The 25,415-nt window shown below is 31.1% G+C and overlaps 1 protein-coding gene across 2 annotated transcripts in view; it reads left to right on the top strand.

Moving 5' to 3' along the window:
- Positions 1–24,490, top strand: part of LOC127702707 (neural cell adhesion molecule 1-like) — a 54,659-nt gene extending 30,169 nt beyond the window's left edge. The window contains exons 2-13 of one of the 2 annotated variants that reach the window (XM_052207000.1): positions 4,020–4,307; positions 7,402–7,683; positions 8,591–8,884; positions 11,089–11,400; positions 13,460–13,738; positions 15,305–15,598; positions 17,560–17,703; positions 19,591–19,662; positions 20,464–20,556; positions 22,049–22,105; positions 22,945–23,039; positions 23,863–24,490. In XM_052207000.1, coding sequence (XP_052062960.1) covers positions 4,020–4,307; positions 7,402–7,683; positions 8,591–8,884; positions 11,089–11,400; positions 13,460–13,738; positions 15,305–15,598; positions 17,560–17,703; positions 19,591–19,662; positions 20,464–20,556; positions 22,049–22,105; positions 22,945–23,039; positions 23,863–24,018 — 2,366 coding nt within the window. In that variant the 3' untranslated portion in view covers positions 24,019–24,490. The remainder of the gene's footprint in view (positions 1–4,019; positions 4,308–7,401; positions 7,684–8,590; positions 8,885–11,088; positions 11,401–13,459; positions 13,739–15,304; positions 15,599–17,559; positions 17,704–19,590; positions 19,663–20,463; positions 20,557–22,048; positions 22,106–22,944; positions 23,040–23,862) is intronic. The other variant, XM_052207001.1, reaches the window with a different exon arrangement.
- Positions 24,491–25,415: the final 925 nt, after the last annotated feature.

Raw genomic sequence — 25,415 nt, forward strand, 5'->3', positions numbered from 1 at the left:
AACAGTAGAATATGGTAGGTGCAAAAACATGTGGACAGTTGTATGTATAAGCATAAATTCCTCCAAAAAAAAGTCCGCCGGAAGATACTAGATTGATCTATTTAAAACATTCATTTGCATCTCTGGCTCCGGCAACAGTTTTTTTTTAGAAAAATTCTACAAATGGACAATAATTTTATTGAAAAGAGGATGTCGCGTACAACTTGTTTTTTGGGCGTGTTTGAGTTGATGGTTTTGTCTTGAAAACGCATAAAGCAAAAGCATTTGATACATTATTTCGCTTCAGATTCTATTATTATTTTTATATATTTAGGCTACATTGGTGGTATACCAACATTAAATATTCACAATATTAAAAAAAGACGAAATATATGGATCAAGTGAGATACCTTTCAAATTATGAATATAATGAGTCTTAACAACATAGAAGGTGTGTTTGAATAACAATTTTTTACTAAAAACACTTGACGACAGACTGTAATTGTGCATCTTTTTGTACATAACTTAAATAAAATTCCTTTTCCCTTTCAGGATAAGTAGTCGTCAACCTCTGAATTTTTTTCAGTCTGCCCTTTCATGAAGTACTTCAATAGAATTTTTTTAGAGTTTTTGGTTTGTTTGAAAATCCACAAATACAACCAATCAAACTATATTTTCAAGTTGACAAAAGGGTTTTTCTCATTGTTGAAGGCCGTACGGTGACCTATAGTTGTTACTTTTTGTGTCGTTTGGTCTCTTGTGGAGAGTTGACTCATTGGCATTCATACCACATCTTCTTATTCTTATATAAACGTACTTTAAATGATACTTTATAGATGGATTAATTTGTCTTTTAAAAGACAATTGTCATAGAGAGATCATGATGATGCAATGCGGAAGAATTTATCGATTTTCAAGTGATAAACTGACAGCGCGTAATCCCTACAATGGCTTCCATTTTCACGATTGAAAAAAATAGGGGGGCATAATAGAATGTATTAGGGAGATAATTTTGACAAAGTAGATTCCTAAGTGTCTTGATCATCATGGAAAACATTTGGAAGATAAAATGGTTTAAGAATGTTCCTCTCATTTAGTGGAATTGTATATAAGAATTGTGATGTTGATCATTCAACCAAAATGAATGACAACTGTCTGGACTTTAGGTCCCCCCTTTGTTAATTGTATTCTTGGTGATTTTCCGTTTCCTTTTTTAATTTTTCTGAAACTAATTCTTTTAGTTATATTTTGAAACAATACTAGGTTATTTCTTAGATATTTTGTTAATGAAATTCTTGATATAAATAGGTTATTCAACCAGCTTACCTTTTTGTTTTTGTTTTTTTTATCTTTTATAGAGTATAAACATCATATTACGTGTACCTATAGTCGATATAAATATACATCACTTAATGAATATCTAGAATTAAAGCATGCAAAAGAATCACAGTGTGCAGTCGGTGTTGATAAAAACAGTAAATGTATCAGCTTATCTTATTACACCCATAATCTTAATAATACCTGCACAAGCATAATTCGATTTGGGATAGTTCACAAATTTTCACATTTTAACTATACATTTCGTACAATGGAATCGTCTCATAAAAATATGCAATGAGGTATACTATTAGAATGAGTTTGATAAGCTTACTACTTTTTGCAGTAACTGAATTACAAAAAAGAGATACCAATGTCTAATGAAAAACAGACGTTGAAAAGATATTAAAGATATTAACACAGATAGAAAACCTGAAAAGACTAACAATAGTACTAGCCCACTATGTGTACAGAGATAGCTAAAATTACGAAAATAGACTTTATTTATTTCCGTGTTTTCATATTCATTATAAAAAGGAGTTTCCACGTTGGAAACAGCTGTGATGCTCACATTTACAAATACATTGTTAGTACAGTCCATACAATAAACATATTACTGTTACGTGCCACTTAAGGATGTTCACTCCTCTATTTCAAAATAACAAGGTTTTTAAAAGACTGTTATAGATTGATAGAATATGAATAAGGGAACTTAAAAATTAGAAAAAAATGATAGGTCTGTGTTCTAGTTTTTGAGATATAATCAGTAGAAAATTTGGCGGGAAATAGTTCTCTCTAGACTTTTCATACATTTAACACTGACACCTATTTCCTTTCAAAAACTATGAAAAAATAACAAGGATTTTATAAAATTTTCAAAAATGACTTTTAAAACTATATGCAATAAAATTATGAAAAGAAAAGTATGGGTCAGTGGGCAAAATGTTGATTGGCACTACATGGATAAAACTAGAGGATTCCGAATATCTGACAAAAAGTCAAAAACATGAGTAGCTTCTCTCTTTCAAAATAACAAGCTTTTTAAAAGACTGTAATACATTGATAGTATATGAATAAAGGAAATTAAAGAGCAGAAAAACTGACAGGTCCGTGTCCTTGTTTTTGAGATATAACTTCAATTGAAAATTTGGCGGGAAACGGTTCACTCTAGATTTTTCTCACATTTGACATTAGCACCGTTTTTGTCTCAAAAACTATGAAAAAATTATAGGGATTTTATAAGATTTTCATTTTTAACTATATGTAATAACATTATGAGAAGAAAAATGGGGATAGCGGGCAAAATTTTTAATGGCACTTCATGAATAAACTAGAGGATTCCGAATATCTGACAAAGAAAAGTATGGGTCAGTGGGCAAAATGTTGATTGGCACTACATGGATAAAACTAGAGGATTCCGAATATCTGACAAAAAGTCAAAAACATGAGTAGCTTCTCTCTTTCAAAATAACAAGCTTTTTAAAAGACTGTAATACATTGATAGTATATGAATAAAGGAAATTAAAGAGCAGAAAAACTGACAGGTCCGTGTCCTTGTTTTTGAGATATAACTTCAATTGAAAATTTGGCGGGAAACGGTTCACTCTAGATTTTTCTCACATTTGACATTAGCACCGTTTTTGTCTCAAAAACTATGAAAAAATTATAGGGATTTTATAAGATTTTCATTTTTAACTATATGTAATAACATTATGAGAAGAAAAATGGGGATAGCGGGCAAAATTTTTAATGGCACTTCATGAATAAACTAGAGGATTCCGAATATCTGACAAAAAGCAAGAAACAGGTATAGAGAACATCTTTAAAACTTGAAGTCAAATAGTGGGATGATCATATTCGTACTGAAATAGTGATAGAATCTATAGCAACCGTTATTTAAAATCATTTATAGATTTTTAAAATTCAGAAGCCTTATCAAAAAATAGTTCAATGTATTTCAAAATGTATGTCGTCAATAAAGACACTGCAGTTATTCGTACATAAATTACGTTATACTCATTTCTCTAATTCTTCGTCAATTTATCCCTTTCTGCACCCATTGTATAAAAATAATTTAATCAACGTGTGGTTCGTTTGATCTCAGTTCTTCATTGGTTAAAATCCGATTATGACGTCGAATTTTCTTGCTTTCCTCTGAATTTCCTATTGTGACGGCATGAAAAAAGGCGACCATGCCTGATGACGTCACATAGAATGAACACATCATTTTGCAGATCTATCGAAAAGAAGGAATAAATTTGCCTGCGTATTGTTTGAAAATCATTAGAGAAACAGATTCCACCACCAAATCTCGTGTAATATGATATTTATCCACTCTCGACAGTTAAATTTTAAATATATAAAACGCTCGGCGAGCCTCGCGTTTTAAATTTGAAAATTTAACTGTCTCGAGCGGATAAATATCGTATCACACTCGATGCAGTGGTAGAATCTATATATATACAATCACAGTACTCCAACGTTTTCTTCCTTTACCTGAGTAGGGTACACAAAAAGGCAACCTGATAAGGAAAATGAAATACTTCTATTACATGTATACCTTGACAGAATAGTCGGATGGATCAATAGGTGACTGATGATATGATGGTTAACTATGCAGCTTTTGGTAATAACGTCTAATTACAAAATACAAGATTTGAAGTTCTTGTTTGATGGTAGACACATCAGCAGTATAATTATTCAACTTTTGAATTAAATTTCAGACAAAACATTTACTGCTGACATCAATCAAAATATTGCTTTATCCTGGACGACCAGTTTAACCGATTTTTTCAATGTCCGGCCGCCCAGAAGTTCGGACGTTATATATCAAGTACAAGGCGGCTCTATCATATCTAATTTTGAAGACAGGAAATACATATTTGACAAAATGACACAGGATGTGAAAGCCATAAACATTACAGTTATCCGTGTGAATATGACTGATGCTGGGCTGTACAGCGCAGAAACAGGTGGTAATGTGGACGGGTGCTGTTTGTTAATTGTAACAAGTATGATATAAGCATTATTATATTCAATATATGTTAAATTCCTTTCATCAAAATGTGTATTTCGGTTTCAATTTTGAGACAACTAATTGCTACCATAATCAAATGAATGTAATGTTCTTAAAAAAATCAGCTATCTTAATGAAAGTATCATTAAGTTCTATATAAATGATAACCTGCAATGAAAATAACAATTTAAAGATTTCGTGCGTCCGAAGTGCTTTTCGAGTGTTACCTTCATCCAACACATTTGAAAGCCCGGTGTATACATACGCAAATATTTTGGAGCCATATGACCAAAAGAAACAAAAATTTATTGACTAATTCATCTAAGGTAAACCTTGCCTGGGGAGAAGCAATTGTGTTTTCTTAATTTGTTAACGGGGAATTTTACAATGATACACTTTTAGGTTCAAAATCATGACGGTATCATATTTTAGTTTGTTTTATACACTCCATAAGTAATAAATATCTCATATCCTGTCCGTTTGTATATTGGTTGTCTGTTTATGAACCTTTCTGAATAAGTACCAACACATGCAAAATATATGCAAATTCAATTCAGAACGTGATAAAAATATTTGAAAACTTTAGCTATTTATTTAAGAAGCAAAAGTTGCTCCGCAAAAACATAACTACAGTTTGTTATGTGCGCGGAATAGTAAATTTATATTATTATTTTATCACTTTTTCATTCTACTCTAAAAATTAAAAAAATTATCCTGTAAGTACAAGAATTGTATTGTTACTTGGAATCGTTGAATTGAAATGATTAATGATAAAAATTATAGGACAAATGAATTAGAAAAAGAACGAAAAAAATAGTATTATAACCAAGAATTTTGCATTATTATGTAGTCATCAACACTTGTTCATGAAGGTATATATTAAATTGTGTTTTAGTTCACAATTGAAGTTTTTCTTGAATAATTAAAATGGAACATTCCCATGATTCCGAGAAAAGCCCTTAATCTAATTTTTGTTGATGTAGTATTTTCTTTAAAATTCAGCATTTATTATCTTTGAACAGTATGTATGTATTTTTATAATTTTTTTTTTAATTTTGCACATATTTTATTAATTATCACATGTTACATCAACCCTAAGTTGTCCAGGGAAGCAAATGAGGGCCCCGCATTATAACAGTCTCATTTGTCGGGCAAAATGCAAAATTTAATGAGGAAAAAAAATCCGATTATAAATAAATTACCATCTGTCCATATAATTACATCACACCATATATACCCATATGAACAAAGTAATCATTCTCTCTGTATATTTTACCCACAAGAGCAACCTGCATATATTAAGCATTTTCGATTCTACATCACTTCATTCCGTTCTTTTGTAATGCTAATTTCTATATCATTCCGGTCGAAGAATCTTTTGCCTCGTGCTACTCGTTAAAAAATAATTGAAAGGAAATGTGTAACTCATTCATAAAAAGTAGGATTTATAATTTTGTTTTCCAAAAAGGAGTTATTTCGGAGATATGGTGAGTAAATATTTGCTTATAGTATGTACCTGTTGATACAACATATCTTTGTTACAAGTATATAATAGATATAGTTTAAAGAAGTCTAAATTGAAAACAACGTTCAAACCTATGATTGCGTTGGATAAAAACAGCAATTTTTATACGTGTTCATGCAAAACAAATTTCTTGGTAGAGGGGTCTAAATACAGCACAAACAACATTTTCCAAAAGACCGATAATGTGAAAAAGTATATTTTAACAAAACGGTTTTGACTAACAGGCCAGACAACGGATGTTCTTAAACCCTGCTGACTGCCATGGCGATTGCTTAATAAACGGATAACAAGATGTAACAAAATGGATCTTAATTATTAATTTAATACCAAACAGAAAACAATAAACATGCGAAAAAGTTGGTATACCGCAAACATGAGGTGCAACAAATGGTTCACCATGTCCGGATTTCGACAATTAATGTCACTTCAGTGATGTTAGGAATCGAAACGGTATTTGGAAGGCCATATAATTTACCTCAATTTAGGATAGACTCTTGAATTTTGAAGAGTCGAAATAGGATGAACGGATCATATAAACCCGGAGGCAAATATAATAAAAGCCCAAACGAAAAATATAAACAAGTCTAAATTGAAAACAAGGTTCAAACCTATGATTACGTTGGATAAAAACTGCATTTTTTATACGTGTGCATGCAAAACAAATTTCTTGGAAGAGGGGACTAAATACAGCACAAACAACATTTTCCAAAAGACCAAAACAGTGAAAAAGGTATATTTTAACAAAACGCATTTGACTAGATATAGTTTATATACATGCATAGAAAATGCATAGTACATAGGGAGTGTTGATTGCAATGTATATGATAACTTATTTAATATTGAAATGGTCATTTCACTACCCTGACCACGCAAAAATATAATGTAATCTACAAAAATTCTCACACATAGTACATGTATGTAGTTGATTTTTCTTTTTAAATCGATGTAGAAGTAATAAATCCCCTACATTTATCTTGTAGATATGGTTTTAATGCATATATGTCTTTTCTTGCACTTAGATCCAATATATATTTTGGTTTAATGAAGAAAGGAATTAGTTCACTGAGTAAAATGAACATTTTTTTTTATTTAAAGGGATGTGTCATATAAACTCATATGTATGCAAAAAGCAAAAAAAAAAAAAAAAAAAAATTAACATAAATAGGCTAGGGCCATTGCAATATCTATCCAATACGAGGAAATGCATTAACAGAAGCCATGCGTGTTTATTGAATCAGCATTTAAATTTGCCAATTCTAAAAAATAATAAAAAAGATACAATTGATTTTTGATTAGTCTTATTCATTTCGGACCTATATACTATGACACATATTTCAATATGACTTTTGATTTACTTGTGAAATACATTTGGCATAGAACAAATAATTATGAAAAGTATCAAGTGTATATATCCAGTAGAAGTTCATTACAGTGAAAGTCAATGTAATAGAATGGAAAACCTTTTTAGAAAATAGTTAGAATATTTTACAACATAAAATTACTACACAATACTTTATATATGAATAGATATTTCAGTAGAAATGTTCTTCCATAAACATTTTAGCAAAACCAATTAAACCAACAGTAACCATTCAACCTGAGCATCCATTTGTCGGTGATAACATTATCTTTACCTGTAATTCAATGGTTCAACGTTGGCCTGGAAATTTACCTTCACACCTGTCATATCAATTTATTGGGAATACAAGAGGAGAATCCAACAACAACAGATTAACAATGAACACAATTACGAAGATGGATAAAGGAACGATTATATCATGCCAGGCAACTGATGATCTTGGAAAAACATCGATCATGAGTAATACTGTTACATTAGACCCGTACTGTAAGTTTGATAAAATATGAGTTTTAATAACAGCTTCGGTGTGCTTCATTAGTAATTTGCAAGTGTCTTTAGTGAGTTACCGATATGGTTTATATTGGAGTGGCATATGTTATGGTAGTTTTAAAAATACACAACTGATAACAATAAAACCCCTGTCATGGTTTTATTGTTTAGTACAGGTATATATAATGTATTGATTTAACTGAGATCGCCTCTTGGTTTTGGTTGGATTCGTGTTGCTCAGTCTTTGGTTTTCTATGTTGTTTGTCCGTTTGTCTTTTTCCTTTTTAGCCATGGCGTTGCAATTTATTTTCGATTTTTGAGTTTGAATGTCCCTTTGGTATCCTTCGCCTCTCTTTTATAACAGTTTTTAAAAGGGTTTTTATAGCTTACTTTGCTGTATGGGTTTTGTGTATTGTTGGGGTGCTTTTCGTGACCTATACTTTACGTCATGTGGTCTCTGCTGGCGAGTTGTCTCATTAGCAATCATGACAAATCTTCTTATTTTCATATTCTAAAAAGCTTGTTATTTAGAAACAGAACAGAGAACATCTTTAAACCAGTTAAAGAGCACCAGAAATTACTGTCGGTATTGGCTACGTTTCTGTCACTCCCTCTGTCACTCACGCGGTAGTTCTCTTTTTTTTAAACGAGGCGGAAGATACTAAGGGGACATCCAAAACTAATAAGCTGAGAAAAACTGACAACGCTATGAAAAAGTTTTTTGTCTATGAATTGAATATCGTGTGTTTCTGTTTTTGCTTTAATATGTTCGTGATGTCGTCTGTTCTTATGCCTTATGGTCAACTTCTTTAAAGCATCTTTTATGATTTTTGCACTAATTGAAGTTGTTTTATTTTAATAATTTGTTACTAGAAATTTATATATTTGTTTTCTAATTTTGTAGATGGTCCTGAAAATGTTGTAGTGGAACCTGCAATCGCAAATATAAATGTTACAGAAGGAACTGCATTAGGCCCTATATATTGTATTGCAACCTGCATTCCTGGGTGTAAATATAAATGGAAACAAAGCTGGACAGGTAAATTCAAACCTGTTTCAAGCAAATACATTTCAACCCAAAACCGTAGTGTAAAGGTTTCAGCCATAAAGAGGAGTCAAACCGGAACCTACCGTTGCCGGGTAGATCATTCTACAGGTTACAAATACAAGACAAAAGATATATCAGTGAATGTACAGTGTAAGTATGAACGACCAATATGTAAGTTATAAGACGCTTTAAACATTGTTATTTGTGAAGTGTCAAAACTTGGTATGTTCATCTTTACTTTTAAATCAACCTCGTTGTTTAAACATTGATTTTGAGGGGAAAAGTTGATACAAGTTTACATTATATTTGGTAATTTACTGTAAAATATTCCATGCATCCAGAAATTCACCGTGCACGTAAGCAGTCAGGGATTTCCGAATTTGAACGTTGGTATAGCAAAGAGTTTATTTGAAATGATCTACTTATGCCTGATGTACACAATTTTTCAGCTAAACATTATATACAAGTACAATACAATTAACAAAAAGAAAATAACCTGTCTGTATTTGTATATTTAGAGTTAGCTTTGTAAATATATGTCATCTAATATACCTTTAAATGTTTCAAAAGAAGAATAAATTACATGTTAAAATGTTTGAATTAGCTACAATGATACTTCATCAAATTATTTGCCTGGTCATCAACATATATACATGCAATTAATAGATAGTTATGTAGCGTGAAACTATATCAAGAAAAATATTCACAATTTATGACTTATGACTGGTACTCAGTTAGAAAATGGTACACTTTGATCGTTACTAATAAAATGTAAATCTTTCAAATCGATCCTATAAACATTAGCATGGCGTTGATCATTATCATTGACGCTACGGATCACAACTTATTTGGAATTGTCGATTGCAACCATTTGTACAATAGATAAAAGTTAAACAAATTATTTCATAGTCAATATTTCACCAGATTTACTTCATTTTAAACAGAAATTATAAGCTAATTCGTCACACAACCTGTCAAGATAGAATATTAACATTGCTAATTAACTTGAACCGTGTATTTCTATTTGTATCCATCTGATGAGTTAAGCCTTTTTCAACTGATTTTTATAGTTTGTTCTTTTGTTGTACTGTTAAACCACTTTCCCAGGTTATGGGAGGGTTGAGCGCTCACAAACATGTTCAACCCCGCCACATTCTGTATGTTGTATCATATTTTTCATGTCGGGGCCTTTAATAGCCGACCATACGGTATGTTTTTTTTCTCATTGTTGAAGACTGCACGGTTGCCTATAATTGCTTACTACAACTTCAATTGAACTTTGGTAGATAATCGTCTCATTGGCAATCAAACCACATCTCCTTATTTTTATAAGCAAAGAATGAAGTTAGGATTTAATTGATTTGGATTTGTTGTAAATAAATTACCTTCTACAAATAGGGATCAAGTAGTTGATGGTGATATGATAATACAATTTTGATTTTATTTCATGTTACGTATATCAAAGAAAAAAAATCCATATCCTGATTTAGAAGAAATTTAATAGATGAGCATATCAATTTTGGCAAGATTGAAAGTATACTTGAATAGAACATTAGGCGAATTTTAATTTCTTACCTGTTAGAAAATTGCATCGAATAATTAAACCCGTAACCACCTCTTTCTGAAGAGATGTTCGACGTATGTGTAGTTCAAGAAAAAACCCCACAAAATTTCAAATAAGCATAGGTGACTTTTCATCGAAAAAATAGTTTTTTGGTGGATTATTTTCAAGTTGGTAATTTAAACTATTCCAACTGTATACGTACTAGTTTCCCTGCTTACAACCTTATAATATGACCGATTTAGCCAGGTTGTTGTCTTTGCATTAATTCTAAACACAAACATACTTGATAATTTAAAATGTGTGACGTGGAGACAGAAACGAGTCTTCTTTTTCCTATTTATTATTTTATTCTGTTAGATATGAATTACTGAAGGGATAATTGATCATCATTGGAAGAATCGTTCTTAGTGAATATGATGAAAACAATCGTGTGCAATAAAGGAATGCATAGTTGATTAATTGATCAACTGTAATATCATCTGGCGCCGAACAAATGTGGTAGTGCTTCTACAAAGGCTAAAACAAATAAATTTCTACGTGTGCATGTAATTTGAGCATTCGTCGATACGCTCGAGGTAAGCAGTTCCAAAATCAAAATGTTAAAAGCTTTTAACAGAATCAAACCAAAATCAGATGGTCAACTTCGCTGAGGGAGTTTCGGCTTTAGTGTAAGTAAAGTCAGATTATTTATTACGTAGAATTTACAAAGAAATCAATTATTTCAATCATGTCAGTAGCAAGGTGAAATATAATTCATTATTATTTTGAAGTATTGTATAATCTATTCCAGATTCTCCGAAAATAACTGCTATCTGGTTTAGTTCTAACAATCAGAGATATGGAGTACGTACTCCTACAACATTTAATTTCAATGAAAAAGTAAATGTGAAAACGACACTGCGTGTGGAAAGTAATCCTGATCCGCAAATAATGTTTAAATCTTCCTTGTTGAAAATTCAACAAATCAATAAAGGGAATGGGTATATTGATTTCACATCTAACCTACCTTCTCTTAAATGTGAAGATTCCGGAAACTTTTCAATACAGGCTAGTAATAGGATACCATATGCAGATACCAGAATGGTCAACTTTAAAATAAGTTGTAAGTAAAGTTATAAGAGAATCGTCATCACAAACATATAAATTTGAATGACATTATTCATAATGTAACAATTTGATTATATTACAAGTTTTGTAAAAGAAAGACATGATATTACTGACAGTGTAAATTTGCAAATTATTGCGATGTTTTTATTTTTGCAAAAAATGCGACAGGGTTGTTATTGCTATAGTTTAAACTCGCATTTTGGATTTTTTTTTGTATTAATGAAGCGGAATTTTCTCAAAATCGCAAAAATTGCTTTTTGGACTAAATGAAAAAATCGCAACAATAAAGAATTTACTGTATATTACACATTATCATTTACAAGTAACATAAGAGTAAACGGAATAAAAAAAAAGACAAATGGAACATACAAGCCATAATAATTCATAATGAGAATTCGGAAGATAAAAGTGTACGGAGACAACTGAGTTGCAAACGTGAACGTTGCAAAGCTATGGGACAATACATTTATATATTTTTATATACAAAGGATGATAAGAATTGTCAACGTTATTGGACAATATAGTAAACCACACCAACACATCCAAATAAGTATACGCGCAATTTAAGACAACTAAGAACGAACAAATCATGATCCATGGTGATGTTGAGCCTGTTTAATTCTGCACAAAAATCTCACTTGGCCTATCTAGACCATGCGTTTTAAAGTAAAATCCCAGACCAATAACTACCCCTAGTGAAGGAACTAAAACTGTGATTACTTACGTTTTCTGTGTCTAAATGTTCTTTTTTAGTGAAATAAATTGAGCTGATTGAACCTTTTATGTCTTAACATAAAAACAGTCAGGAGCCTCTGGCCTTTGTTAGTCTTGTATCATTTTTAATTTTAGTTTCTAGTGTATAATTTGGAGTTTAGTATGACGTCCATTATCACTGAACTAGTTTACATATTTGTTTAGGGGCCAGCTAAAGGACGCCTCCGGGTGCGGGAGTTTCTCGCTGCATTGAAGACCCATTGGTGGCCTTCGACTGTTGTCTGCTCTATGGTCGGGTTGTTGTCTCTTTGACACATTCCCCATTTCCATTCTCAATTGTAGTTAAGATTATATAAATTTCAAACGTTTTGCTTGCTGTACATTTTAAAGTGCTTACAATAGGTATTTTGTATGTAGTCAATACAGATTATTTAGCCCCTTTACAAGGATAATTTATCATGAAAAGCTAATTCATACTGTTTAGATCTAGACTATAAAAATGAAAAATGAACAGTGGCGCAACCCTTCGCCCACACATATTTGTGCATAAATATTCATATATTTCCATATTCTTTATTTCTCAACAACAATTTCAATGGGCGAGGGGTGGCGCGATATACAAAATCATGTAAAAAAGATGGAAAAGTTTTAAATTTTTAGGAAAATGGCCGACGAGAAAAACTGTTCCTATCTTTGGCTAATAACTTTATACATTGGATGCAGATATACATTTTTTTTTATCATACGTTCAAATATCATACATTTAGGAATACATTCACATTACATGCATTAGATTAACTTAAATAATTGAAATTAACAAAAATCCTTTACAGGGCCATATATTTGGGTTACTTGCTCTTCTCTTTTATATAACTTAATCTACCTCCCTTATACATATATATTTATCCTGATAAAGTAAACACAGACTACCGTTAAAGATATAAATGTCTTATCCCTTTATTACAATGTCAAAGAAAAAAAATTATATTTGTTAAAAGCGTTTCAGTGATGAAACGTTTGGTTGCGAATCTCTTGTTCCAACAGCATAAAAAGAGTACATTGTCTTTACTCTAATTAAAAGCACTAGCAAAACCGGCGACAAATCAGATTAAAATCGCTTATATCACAGTTATCAATATATTTTAATATGGTGTAATACATTAAAATCATACTTAAGAAATATACTTGGCATAAAAAGTAGATAGATGGAACGAAAAGACACGATATATAGTCTTACTGATTTCAGGACTTTGAAAAATGAAGTTGCTAATGTAATTTATTATTTTGAGAGAAAATGTATCGCTAAGTCATTGTATTTACAACTAAAAAACTTGTTTCAGGTAAACCTAGGAACGCCACACCAGAATCAAGAACAATAGGTGCAAAAATTAATACAGTAAAACATATAGTATTGCATGTTACATCATTCCCGGCACCAACTGTAACGTGGGTACGTCGGAGTAGCTTCACTTGGAAGATTCAGAAAGATAGATACGATTACAGACATAAAATTCATTCCAAAATATGTATCAGATCTGAAGTAGACTTTGGTGTGTATGGTTTCAACATATGTAACCGATTAGGATGTATTGTGGAAAATATTACTCTGAAACCGCAAGGTAATTGTATATTTATGTATCAGTTCAGTTACTTTTTGATAAGATACACACATGTAACGGAAATCAGACCATAGTTAACTCGCATCCAAATACAGAGAATTCAGAATCTTACTTACGATTGCTATTCATTACATATCATGCAGCAGTGGTTTACGGATATTCCAATCCCCAAAATCTGTTTAAAAGATAAAAATTAAGGTAACAATCAACAGTTGAGGGACTCTCATGAACTGTTGATTACTTGATGTCTAGTGGCAAGTGATATGTCGATCCGTCGATGAAAACGAAAAGTATTACTACTATTATAGTACAACAAAACGTTAATAATAATTATCTTGGTCATACATGTACCTCCTCATCAATTAAACTCTACATTTTTAGATCATTTAAAGGTTTATTGTATAAGTTTTTAAAAGTTATCAAACTATATCATAGAACAAAATGGTACCAATGCCTTCATTCACTTTAGAAAAAAAAACATATTTAGAAAGAGATAGGTTTCTGTGTCAACATTCGATAATGTTAGGTAAAAGCTACAAAGCTTATTGTAGTGATGACATATCTAAGAACAAATTTGCCCAAGGATGTCTGAAAATACATATAATCATTTCTTATAATTTTGCATTCTAGTGCATTGCATCACATTCATACAGTTTACCTGAACTATTTTCAGTTCATTTGAAGGTTGTGAAATTAACTTTCCTTATTGCGAAATACTTGTCAGTGGTTACAAAAAATTTTAATATCCATTAAAATGAAATCCACAAAATCATCCCGGTTTTTGGTGGAGTTCGTGTTGTTTAGTCTGCATCTTGCTAAGTAGTGTTTAGTGTACTGTTATTTTTCGCTTTTTGTCATGGGATTGTTAATTTGATTTCGAGTTTGAATATATCTTTGGTATATTTTGCCTCTTCTTTAAGTGATTACACTATATCATATTCTTCCTTTTATATGTAACAATTTATTTTTTTTCTGCTTGCAAAGCTTTAAACACATCAGATCCATAACACGGGTAGAAGTATAAGTTTAAAGACATGTCACTTTGTTATTATTTACACACGTAGAGGCTCAACATAATATGCAGTCAAAATGTCGCGAACACTTCCCTAAAAACTATAAATTTAGAAAAATGAACGTAACCAAAAGCATAGTGAAATCATGTGCTCCGGAAAAGTAAAAAGGACTTACTCCATTAAAGACGCCCGTCGTGTTTTTCGTGATTTCATAAACGATAAATGATATATTAATCAGTCGTAAATACTTCAGACATAATCATCATAAAAGCCATAATTACATATGTTGGTGGTAAAACATGGTGATTAATATACATTATTCATATAAATATATCATAAGTCCTGATTATGGAACTTGCTTTTATGATTAGAATTGACACAATGCACGTAGATCTATTCTATTCAAGTTGCAGTCTTATTTCAATGTATAGTAATATGTCAAAAGTGTTGGTTTTGTGAATTTGTATATTATAAACATGATAAATAAACACAGTTGTTTTATGTTTACCAAAGACAAATCCAGAGGTAAAACTCGAATAATATTTAATTTCAGATAAGCCAGAAGCACCGCAAAATTTCTCTGTCGAAACAACAACATTTCGATCAGTGAATATATCCTGGATTGCTGGATTCAATGGCGGACACGAGCAAACCTTTTCAGTCCAGTATAAAGCTACAGATAATGTCAAATGGGACACGAAGACTGTACATACTAATGACATAAAAACGGGGAGTACGGTATACTACACATTGGATCAGCTTAGACCAGACACGTCATATCAAGTAATTGTTGTGTCAAAGAACATACAAGGACAAAGGAATGCGTCACTTGAATTTAAAACAAAAGGTAATCTCACCAACAAGATTAATAATTTTTATTTTCCTTAGGTTTCATGTTTCTTTGTGCGGTGTTTTACATTTTCTTTTATGATTTGTCTAGTATCATTTTGATATTCGATACTCGGTACTACCAAGCAATACTCGAATATTCGAGTACTCGATGACATCCATACTGTAAACTTCTGAAATAAAAAGTTTCAAAATCAAACAGTTTATTTAAAAAAAACACATGCTCCGTACATAAGATGAACAGTCAGTGACTAGTCAAATAACATCAAGTCATTCAAAACACGTTTTATTTAGTACACACGATACGCTTTAAAATACTCTCAATGAGATTTATTTTATTCTGTTTTTAAATTCAATAAGAAAACGGCAATATTTGAACACATTTAATTTTGTGGTTTTTGTCAATTACGATAAAAAATAATGATAAAACTCAGATAATTTTAGCTAGAAGCTTTTCCCTCTATAACAAACTTTACTGATACCTTTTTTAATAGATATAAAGTCTTGAAAACATCGTCCATTCATTAGTTAAAGTTGGCTTCTTATGAGCTTTCAGAAACTGAGAGTACTCTAAAATCGTTACTTTATTTCTATTGTATTTTTTCATAGCTATTATGTATTCTTATGGCTGAGCTGATGGGTCAAGCCCTCTTTACAGTTATTTTACTTGATCTACTTTTGCACAAATGTCCCAGATTCGGGGAGTGCGCACACAAACATTCAACCTGCAACATTCTGTATGTGTCTGTCCCACATCAGGAGCCTGTAATTCAGTCTATGTTGTTGGTTGCACCTGCTGTCTGACATATTTGTTTGTCGTTTGTACACATAAATGCGGCCTTTGGTCTATCTATTCAGTGTTTTGCAAGTTATAATGGTTTGACAATTAAAATCTTACTATCCAGTATGGGTTCTGTTCATCCTTGAAGTCCATTAAGTGACTATAAGTTTTCATTCTCGTTGTTTTTGTTGTTGTGTCAATGTTGGATAGTGTCTCGTTGGTTGGACATGCGCTTTACCTTATTTTTATATAATATAATTTACTAGTCTCAGCTAATACTGTTATCATGAGGTATAACATTGGAATAAAGTTTTGCTAGTAACAGTCTGTTTTGAAATATATGAAATTTAAAAAAAGAACGAACATATCAATTTCTGCTTCGGCATAACATTTATTTCATATTACTGTTCAAGTCCTGCTATTTGGCCATTACACAAATAAATATGCTGCAAACTCAGAATTAGATGCCACCACCTCAGATGACTTAATGAATATTCGGATAATGTTACTATTTGTGTAGGCCAATGTGTCAAGTAAATGATTTCATTTTTTGGAAATGTAAACTAAATCCGTTAGATGTCTACATATTGATACTTACTTGTGGCAGAACTTTTATTAGTTTATTTATACGTTGTAATATGCTTTAAAAAGCTTTCATTAACTGCTAGTTCTCTTAGATCAGTTCATTACTTCCACTGTTAATGTAGAAATCACAAACATGATTAACAACGTGCCCGTCTAAGTCAGGAGCCTATAATTCTGTGGTTGTTGTTAGATGTTGTTTGTCCAATTGGTTTTTATCTGTTGTTTTGTTGTTTGAATTGTTTTAACATTTTGTCATGTCTGGGACTTTTTTTGCTGACTATACAGTGTGGGTTTAGCTCATCGTTGAAGATCTATGGTGACTTATAGTTGCTCGAATCTATTTCATTTGGGCTTCGGTGGATAAATGTTTCGTTGGCAATAATACATTTTTGTACATATTTCCTTGTTTGTATATCGTAACGTTATGGGTTGAATGTTATGAATTGCAGCAAAACATTTTACAGCAGATACTCGTTTAATCGTGTTATCACAATGCTTATCAACAAGACATACATTCAGTTAAATATTTTATTATGACATTGATAGAATTTAAGAATAATCATGATTTATTCCCTTTTCCGTCTATATTTCAGTGGAACCTACTGTTAAATCTCCATTAAAAACAGCCTCCATGACTCCGGTATTAATTGGTTTTGGGTGTGGTATAGCAGTTATACTTATAATAGTAACTTCTCTATATGTGTTTTGCAGCAGAAGGAATAGAGGCAGCACAAGTGGTACGTCACTAAAATATAATATATTTAATTTATAAGTTATAGGAAATGTGATGCCAATCTTACCGTTACCAAAAAACCAGAAACAATTTCGAGGCAGCTACATATCTTCAAAAGTATAAAATGTCTGACAGTTTACAATATGTCAAGCTTTACACAGGGAAAAGACGTAATTCTATTGAGATTATAACCACCCGTAGGATATGTTTAAAGGACAATTACAAACCTGCTAGAAAAAAAACAACACACACACACTGACTTGTATGAGGAATATGCAATGTGGTAAAGTTTAATTAGTTTTTTAAGTATCATCCTCTTGTTTGAAAATTGATCAGTAAAAATAGAAAATATGCAATTGCAAAAAAAAAATCAGATAAGAAAAATGCTTGCTTCTATTTTGAGCTAACTTATATTCAAATGGCTGTTTACAACATCGTTCATGTTGTTGACCTATGGGTGGTCCGTGTCAAAGCAATGTTGATTACAATAAACACCTTGTATTTGTAAAACTTAACATTTGAGCATGAATTAGTCTGTGCAGGATAAAAGATTATATAAGTGTTGAGTAACATAAAATATATTTAAACTCTCCTAGAAACAAAATAAATGCTCGCGAAGCCTCGCTTTCCATCTTGTTTTAAGTTGGTAACAATTAGGGAACGACCATTTAATTTTCTGGGGGAGCCATGATGATTTTTTTGGGCGGAATATTCATTATATCTCTTTACTAAGTGGGGGTATATAGTGCGAGCGTCCGTCCAGACCAAATTGTCTAAACCAAGGAACGAATTGCAACGAAATTTTCATATAATCTTTATTACGTATTGTACTGTGCATCTTCTACTTCTCATTTTGATCGGAATGATTTCTTGGATTTTCCCTACACAAACATAGTTTTTGTCCTTTCATATTATAGAGAGTGAACATCCCTATCTTCAACTCCTCTTAGACTAGTAAAAGGATTGTAATCAAACTTTCACGGATTTTTCATGTAATTATATCATTGTGCACCTTCTATTTTACTTTTTGACCACAATGATTTCTAATGTTTTCCGTACACAAACATGAACTTTGCCCTCTCATAGTATTGTGGTTAACATCCCCCATCCACAACTCCTGCTAAACCAGTGAATTGATTACAATCAAACTTCCGCGGATTTGTTATAACATAATGGTATTATGTACCTCTTATTTTCTATATTTATCAGAATGATAGGGTTTCCGTTACCAATTCTATTGTTGTATTTTGGGGTAACCCATTTTATATTCCCACTCTTCCTAAACCGCTTAATGCAACTTATTCAAACATTCTCACAACCATAACCATATTATGCTATTGTTCATTTCCTCAATAAAATTAGGTATTTTTATGCGCGCTTAACTCACAGTACCTCTAGTTTTCATCTGTTGCTTTGTTTAGCATAATAAGTACAGGCGGCTACTTTATTTTCACCTTTGTGCACAATTAATTTCTCTTTTTTTGGGAAAAATATTAATGTGCTATCTGTATTGGGCATACATTTGTTTTCATTGATTACCAGGCCAGGTTAAATATTTTCAAAATCCTGTAACTGTACATTGCGAAAACAGCAAATGTACTTAATACACTAAAACCAAAATCTTCATTTCAACGGATGATATCTATTTCAACGCGGACAACTTAACACAGGTCTAAACAGAATAGCTTATATTATCTAAGATCAACTTCAAATTACCAGATGAAATTGCAAAGTTAACCTGATGGAACTCTTGTCTAACCTGTCAACCAACAATAATATCCTCCAGTTCCGTTCATTTACCACGTCTATGTGTTCTGGTCTCTTGTATGTTTATAATTTGATTATAGTAAAAAAAAATTATGAACATAAATTTCTTAAAATATTATTTTAGAATCAACAGAAAGCAATGTGTTGTATGCAGCAGTTGATAAGATACAACAGAAAATCAAACGGCGAAACCCGGGTAACTATCGAAGTGAAATAATGTAACTTCTATATTTTGAAATTTTTAAACAGCACTAGTATATTTCAGTTGTGCATACAATCCTTCTTATATACTTTATTGATATCGGTTGACTGTAGTTGTGCTGTAGGATCGTAGTGATTTATCTACATGGTTTTAGACGTGAACCTAAAATAATATAAGCATACATACCAAACCCAAATAGACAAATTGAGATACATTGATTGAAATCAAATCAAAATCCAGGTTAATGTTGAATACTTAGTCTAGTGATAGAACAATTAAAAATGTGTCCAACTACAGTAACTATTAAATACTTAAATTTGTTTTTTTAAACTAAATACATAAAATAACATGTAAAGATTTAGCAAATAAAGATTATGCTAACGATTTTGTTTTATTATTAGAACAACGAGAAAAAAAAAATATCAGATCATTTGGTCTTAATTAGATCTTCAGCTACATGTATCCGAGCATTTGTTGTTATATTTTTCATAAGGTACAGACGAATCTTTTTTTTTATCAATATGAAATTGTATTGCTAAAAATTTGAACTGGCAACGCTAATTTGAAATTCTACAGATTTGTTTTTAGTACATAATGAATATAAAGCAGATTAGAGTAAATGATGAAAAACCACAGCAACTAAATATGTATTACATTTTGGCGTGTAAAAGTTATTTCTAGAGATAGCCTTTTGTCTTCATCTATGAAATAGTAGATTCTACCTTTATACATTGCATAACTTTATGTTATTTAAAATGAGGAACATTGTATTTTTTATTATTTTTCCTCGTGTAGAAAACGAAAACCAGGATTCTAATGAACCTGCGAATGCCGAATATGCTTCTGTTGTTAAACCCAAATCCAAATCTAAAAAGGTACATTACAAAGGTAAGTCACTTTCATAAATATTTGTTTGGTTGCGTTGTTATTTATTTAGTTTTGAAACTGTTTTAATTCGAGCGTCACTGGTGAGTCATATGTAGAAGAAACGCGCGTCAGGCGTACACAATTTGGTATGTTTGACGAAGTTTTTTCCATAACTTTTCCTATATTCAGTCCTGTGGAAAGCGTATAATGTATTGTATACAATGGCTTTCTCTGATTGTCTTAATAATTTGTGTCTTATCTTAACATTATGGTAATATGGGCAAAGACTTAAGTTTTTAGGTCTTAGTTTATTAAATACCAGCATGAGAACATTGAATAGTTATTGTGAGTACAAAGGAGTTCCGGTAGGACCAGGCTGATGTAGTATTTTAAAGTCTTTTAAAGTATAATATCTTAAGTGTATATGATACAAATTTTTCGGAGATGTTTCAACTAATCATTTTATCAATTACATTTTGGATATAAAGTACATTGATCAATGACAAAACGAGGAATACTTGATATAATGAATATTTAATTAAATTTGTTTTCCAAAAAATATCAGTCAAAGATATTTCGTTTAATCAGGCTGAACAGGAAACAACTATCAATATCTTAAGTTTTAACATTGAATTGAAAAAAAGGAAAAAGCTCCAACCTTATCATTGATTCCTTGTCCGAAACACAACCCAAAACTAAATGAAAGGAAATCTAAGGTGTATCAATGAGCCAGCAACCTAACGACAAAGTATCATCAAGATTTCTAGAGGGCAACAAACATTTATCATCAGTAGATTGCTGTCTACACAATATGACAAGTCCTAAATCGTCTCAAGTCTACTAAAACTGTGAATGAATTTAGCAGAAACAATCAAATATCTGCCATCAACAGATAAGTTTCGAAATAGCAAAAAAATAAAGATATAACATAACACAACTACTGAATCAGATGAGATTCCTCACTTGTGACAGGAATATAAATATGTGCCGGAATAATCTAATTTTATATCAAACCCCCTTTTAAATCTTTGTCAATTGGAAAACAATCAAATATAAATAAAAACTATATGGTTTGGATTCAGAATTGGGTACATTCGTCTTTAATTGTACCTCGTTTATTGTGATAAATTTGTAGTGAATCCCTTTTACCAATTTTGAATGGCTCCTTTCATTCCTTTTTTACTTTATCCTTGTTTTATATTAAGATAACCTTGTGCAAATTAGATAATTATATTTACATTTTTTTAAATAATATAAATGTACATAGAAATGCATACAATATAAAAATAAGGCGATTTGGTATGATGCTATAATGAAACAAATATCTTTAAGCTGTAAGACCAAACGGACATAGATACCAATAAGTTAATAATGTATATACATGTACATCACAAATTTTATTGTAAATGTTTTCATCTCGACTTTCTTTCTCTTTTTTTATTTTTTCATTTATTTTCTTGGGGCATGGAGGGGTAGGAATTTTCCTTCGATGTACTATTTTATTGTATTTCAGAAGATGAAATTGAAAAAGAAAACGATGAATATGCAGTTGTAGACAAATCAAATAAAAGTAAGCTATCTACATTTTGTTCAGGTTGAATTTAAATCAAATAAAAAACCAAGCTATAATAGCCAATGTTTCTTCCCCCTAATTTTGATCATGAATAATTTGTCGAACTAGTATGCTAATCATTATGATAAGTAATGGAACAGTTAGCTACGTAAGCTCAGAAATTGAAATATAAAGATAACTTATTGTGTAGTATTGGTGTGTAGATTTGTGAATGGTCACAATCGATAGTGTGGTCAATTGTCATCTTCTTACTTTTTTTAAATGCCAATAGAATAGAGAATGAAAACAGGGAATGTGTTAAAGAGACAAAACCCGACCAAAGAGCAGAAAACAGCCCAAGACTACCAATGGATCTTCAACGCAGCGAGAAAATCCCGCATCCGGAGGCGAGTTTCAGCTGGCCTCTAAACAATAATGCGTAATCGTTCAGCGAAATGGACGCTACACTAAACTCCGAAACATACAAATGAGCTGCAACGCCATGGCAAAAAAAAAGACCAAAAGACAGACAACAGTATAAAAACACAACATAGAAAAATAAAGTCTGAGCAACACGAACCTCATCAAAAACCGGAGGTGATCCAGACGGATAAGCAGGTCCTGCTCCATATTTGGTACCCGTCGTGACTGCGACAAAGTGTGTCTACTGAAAATATGTGCTTCTATCAGTTTTAAGAATGCTGGATCAACATTTGTATTCGTCAAAATTGAATCAAACCATCAACAACTTAAGATAACCTTTCTCAGTTAGGTTGCTTTCTCATTGTCATGCTACACATATTTTCTTTTAACCATGCACATATAATAAACATTTAATTTTTGTAATTATTTTTTAGAGATATATTACACAGAGAATGACAATGTATATCCAAATCAAGGCGATGCAGATTTGCTTATACATCAACCATTGAAAACAAAACCATCTGGACGGGTGTGTTAAACTTAATATATGTTTTTCTATGCAGTTTGTTTTTCTTGTGCACAAAAAAAACCCGTATATTACGTGTAGAAAATGATACTTGTAATATGGTTTATAACAACCATGTATGCTTCAATCCCTTCTAGTCATGTTGCAAAAATATTTTTTGGATTTTAATATGTTTTACAAGATTCATTCAATATACAACAGAAACTTTTAAAGCTTAAAATTTTAAGATTAAACTTTCAACAATTAAGTGTAGTTAAGTGTATAATAGATTTTCAGAAAACAATCCTTTAAAAATCAAGGGCAGATAATTATATTGAATTTGATAGGACAAATTGTGTTTTCTCTTTGAAGAAAAATAAGGCCCGTGACTCATTATTTTTATTAAATATTTCGGAAGTATTTAACCAATTCTATCGTTTAAAGTTTCCTCAGTAAAGAAAAAAGTAACTTTCTCATATACAACCCATATTAAATAACTGTGATTTCATTTATTTCAATGTATTTCAACTAAAAAAGAAGATCTGTGACCCCAAGTTTTTATATAGAATTTTGAAAGTACATTGAACCAGAAGTATTTTACTGAAGTTTGAGGAAAATCTATCGTCGAAAATTTAGACACCCTAGTTACCTTAATGACGTTTTGCATAGTATAGTATTTTCTTTTCCTATTAAAATCAGATATCATTTAAACTAAAAAAAGAAGGAAGTGTTATTTTAAGTACGCACTCATGAATTTGAAAATGAAGTAGAACATTTAACAATTTCTAAGTATCAAGGACCTAAACTATACATTAATCATATAGGAAATTTCAACTTTATTTTTAAGAGCAAAAATAAAGATGGTTTGACATACATAGAAGTATCCTTCACAAGGAAGCCAAAAGGTCGACGTCGTATCATTGGAGCTGAAAACAGGACTGACTATGTTGATATAGATTTCACAAGAAAAGCTGATCCATTACCAGAAAGTTCAGATGAATAACGTCTTTAAAACTGATTTTTTTAACTCAAGTTTTGTTTTGTTTTAAACATGTTTAAATATAGAAATATGTTTTAACAGTTTGAAGTGTATGACTTGTACATTCACAAAAAAATGTTAGACGATCTGGATGGGGTTAGCAGAAAAAAGAATAATGGGAAACTAACATATATAAAGTTGTGGAACGACTTGACAGCAAAAATAAAAGAATAGAGATGAATGTCCTAAAAACTAAAGAATAAATAAATGAATACATCCCCATCCAGACCCTTACGCTAAGTATTTCAAAAAGTAAGATCAATCTTACTCTAAATACCAGAAGTTCTTCTTTCAGATGAGAATATTGCTTGTCAATCAGAGAGAGAGAGAGAGAGAGAGAGTTTTATTTTGCATGATAGAGCTTTTTGATGTTTATCCTTTCATTTACATTTTTTATTGTAATTGTGGTTATCAATTATTTAAATGTGTTTACTTACTTTATTGTATATATAGCTTTCCGGCGCGGATTAATAATGGTTTATTACATTGTATCTTGCATAGATGTAGGACTTCGGCGAAAGGTAAAATCAAATGTCCAAATTCGATTCATGTCAAAATTCGAAATAAGTTAATGAACTAAAAATAATCTGAAACCCAATCAATAAAATTTGCTATCAGATCAATTAACAAACTATTCTAAAACAAAGACTGTTTATTATTTAAATTTAGTAAGAAAATGTGTTTCATTTCCGTTACAAGTCGATTACCCGGAACGAATCTAGACATACGTTATTTTTTACCAACCATCAAAAATAATTGCATATTATTTTAAAAATATTCTTAAAATCGTAAAAACAGAAGAGTTCTATAACAAAATACTGTTTATTAATTTACATCTATCAAAAGTTTTAACGAATATTTTCCATGATACATTTACATTCTAATCAGTTATTATCTAATTATAATTCCAATCTATGGTCATTTTTTGTATTCTGGTCTTTCATTTTTGCTTATGTGCTTTGTGTATATGCCTTTTTGTTTTTCTTTGTTGACATATTTGTTTGTTTTTATAGTGATTAAGATTATAACACAATTTTGACTGCTGTACCGTTATTTTTGACATTTTTACCTAGTATGTTTGTTTGTTTTTTTCACACATTGTTGTCAATATATAATGGAATTTTATGCGACTGTCATACAAGTGAGAGGTTTAGCTAGCTTTTTAAACCAGGTTTAATCCATCATTATCTACATGAGGAAATGCCTGTTTCAAGTCAGGAATATGACAGTTGTTTTCCATTAGTTTGATGTGTTTGAGCTTTTGATTTTGCCATTTGATAAGGGACTTCCCGTTTTGAATTTTGCTTGGAGTTCGGTATTTTACTTATTTTACTTCTTATATTACACCACTTTAATTCAAA

The sequence above is a fragment of the Mytilus californianus genome, unplaced genomic scaffold (assembly GCF_021869535.1).
Source record: "Mytilus californianus isolate M0D057914Y unplaced genomic scaffold, xbMytCali1.0.p SCAF_5, whole genome shotgun sequence".
NCBI classification, from domain to species: Eukaryota; Metazoa; Mollusca; class Bivalvia; order Mytilida; family Mytilidae; genus Mytilus; species Mytilus californianus.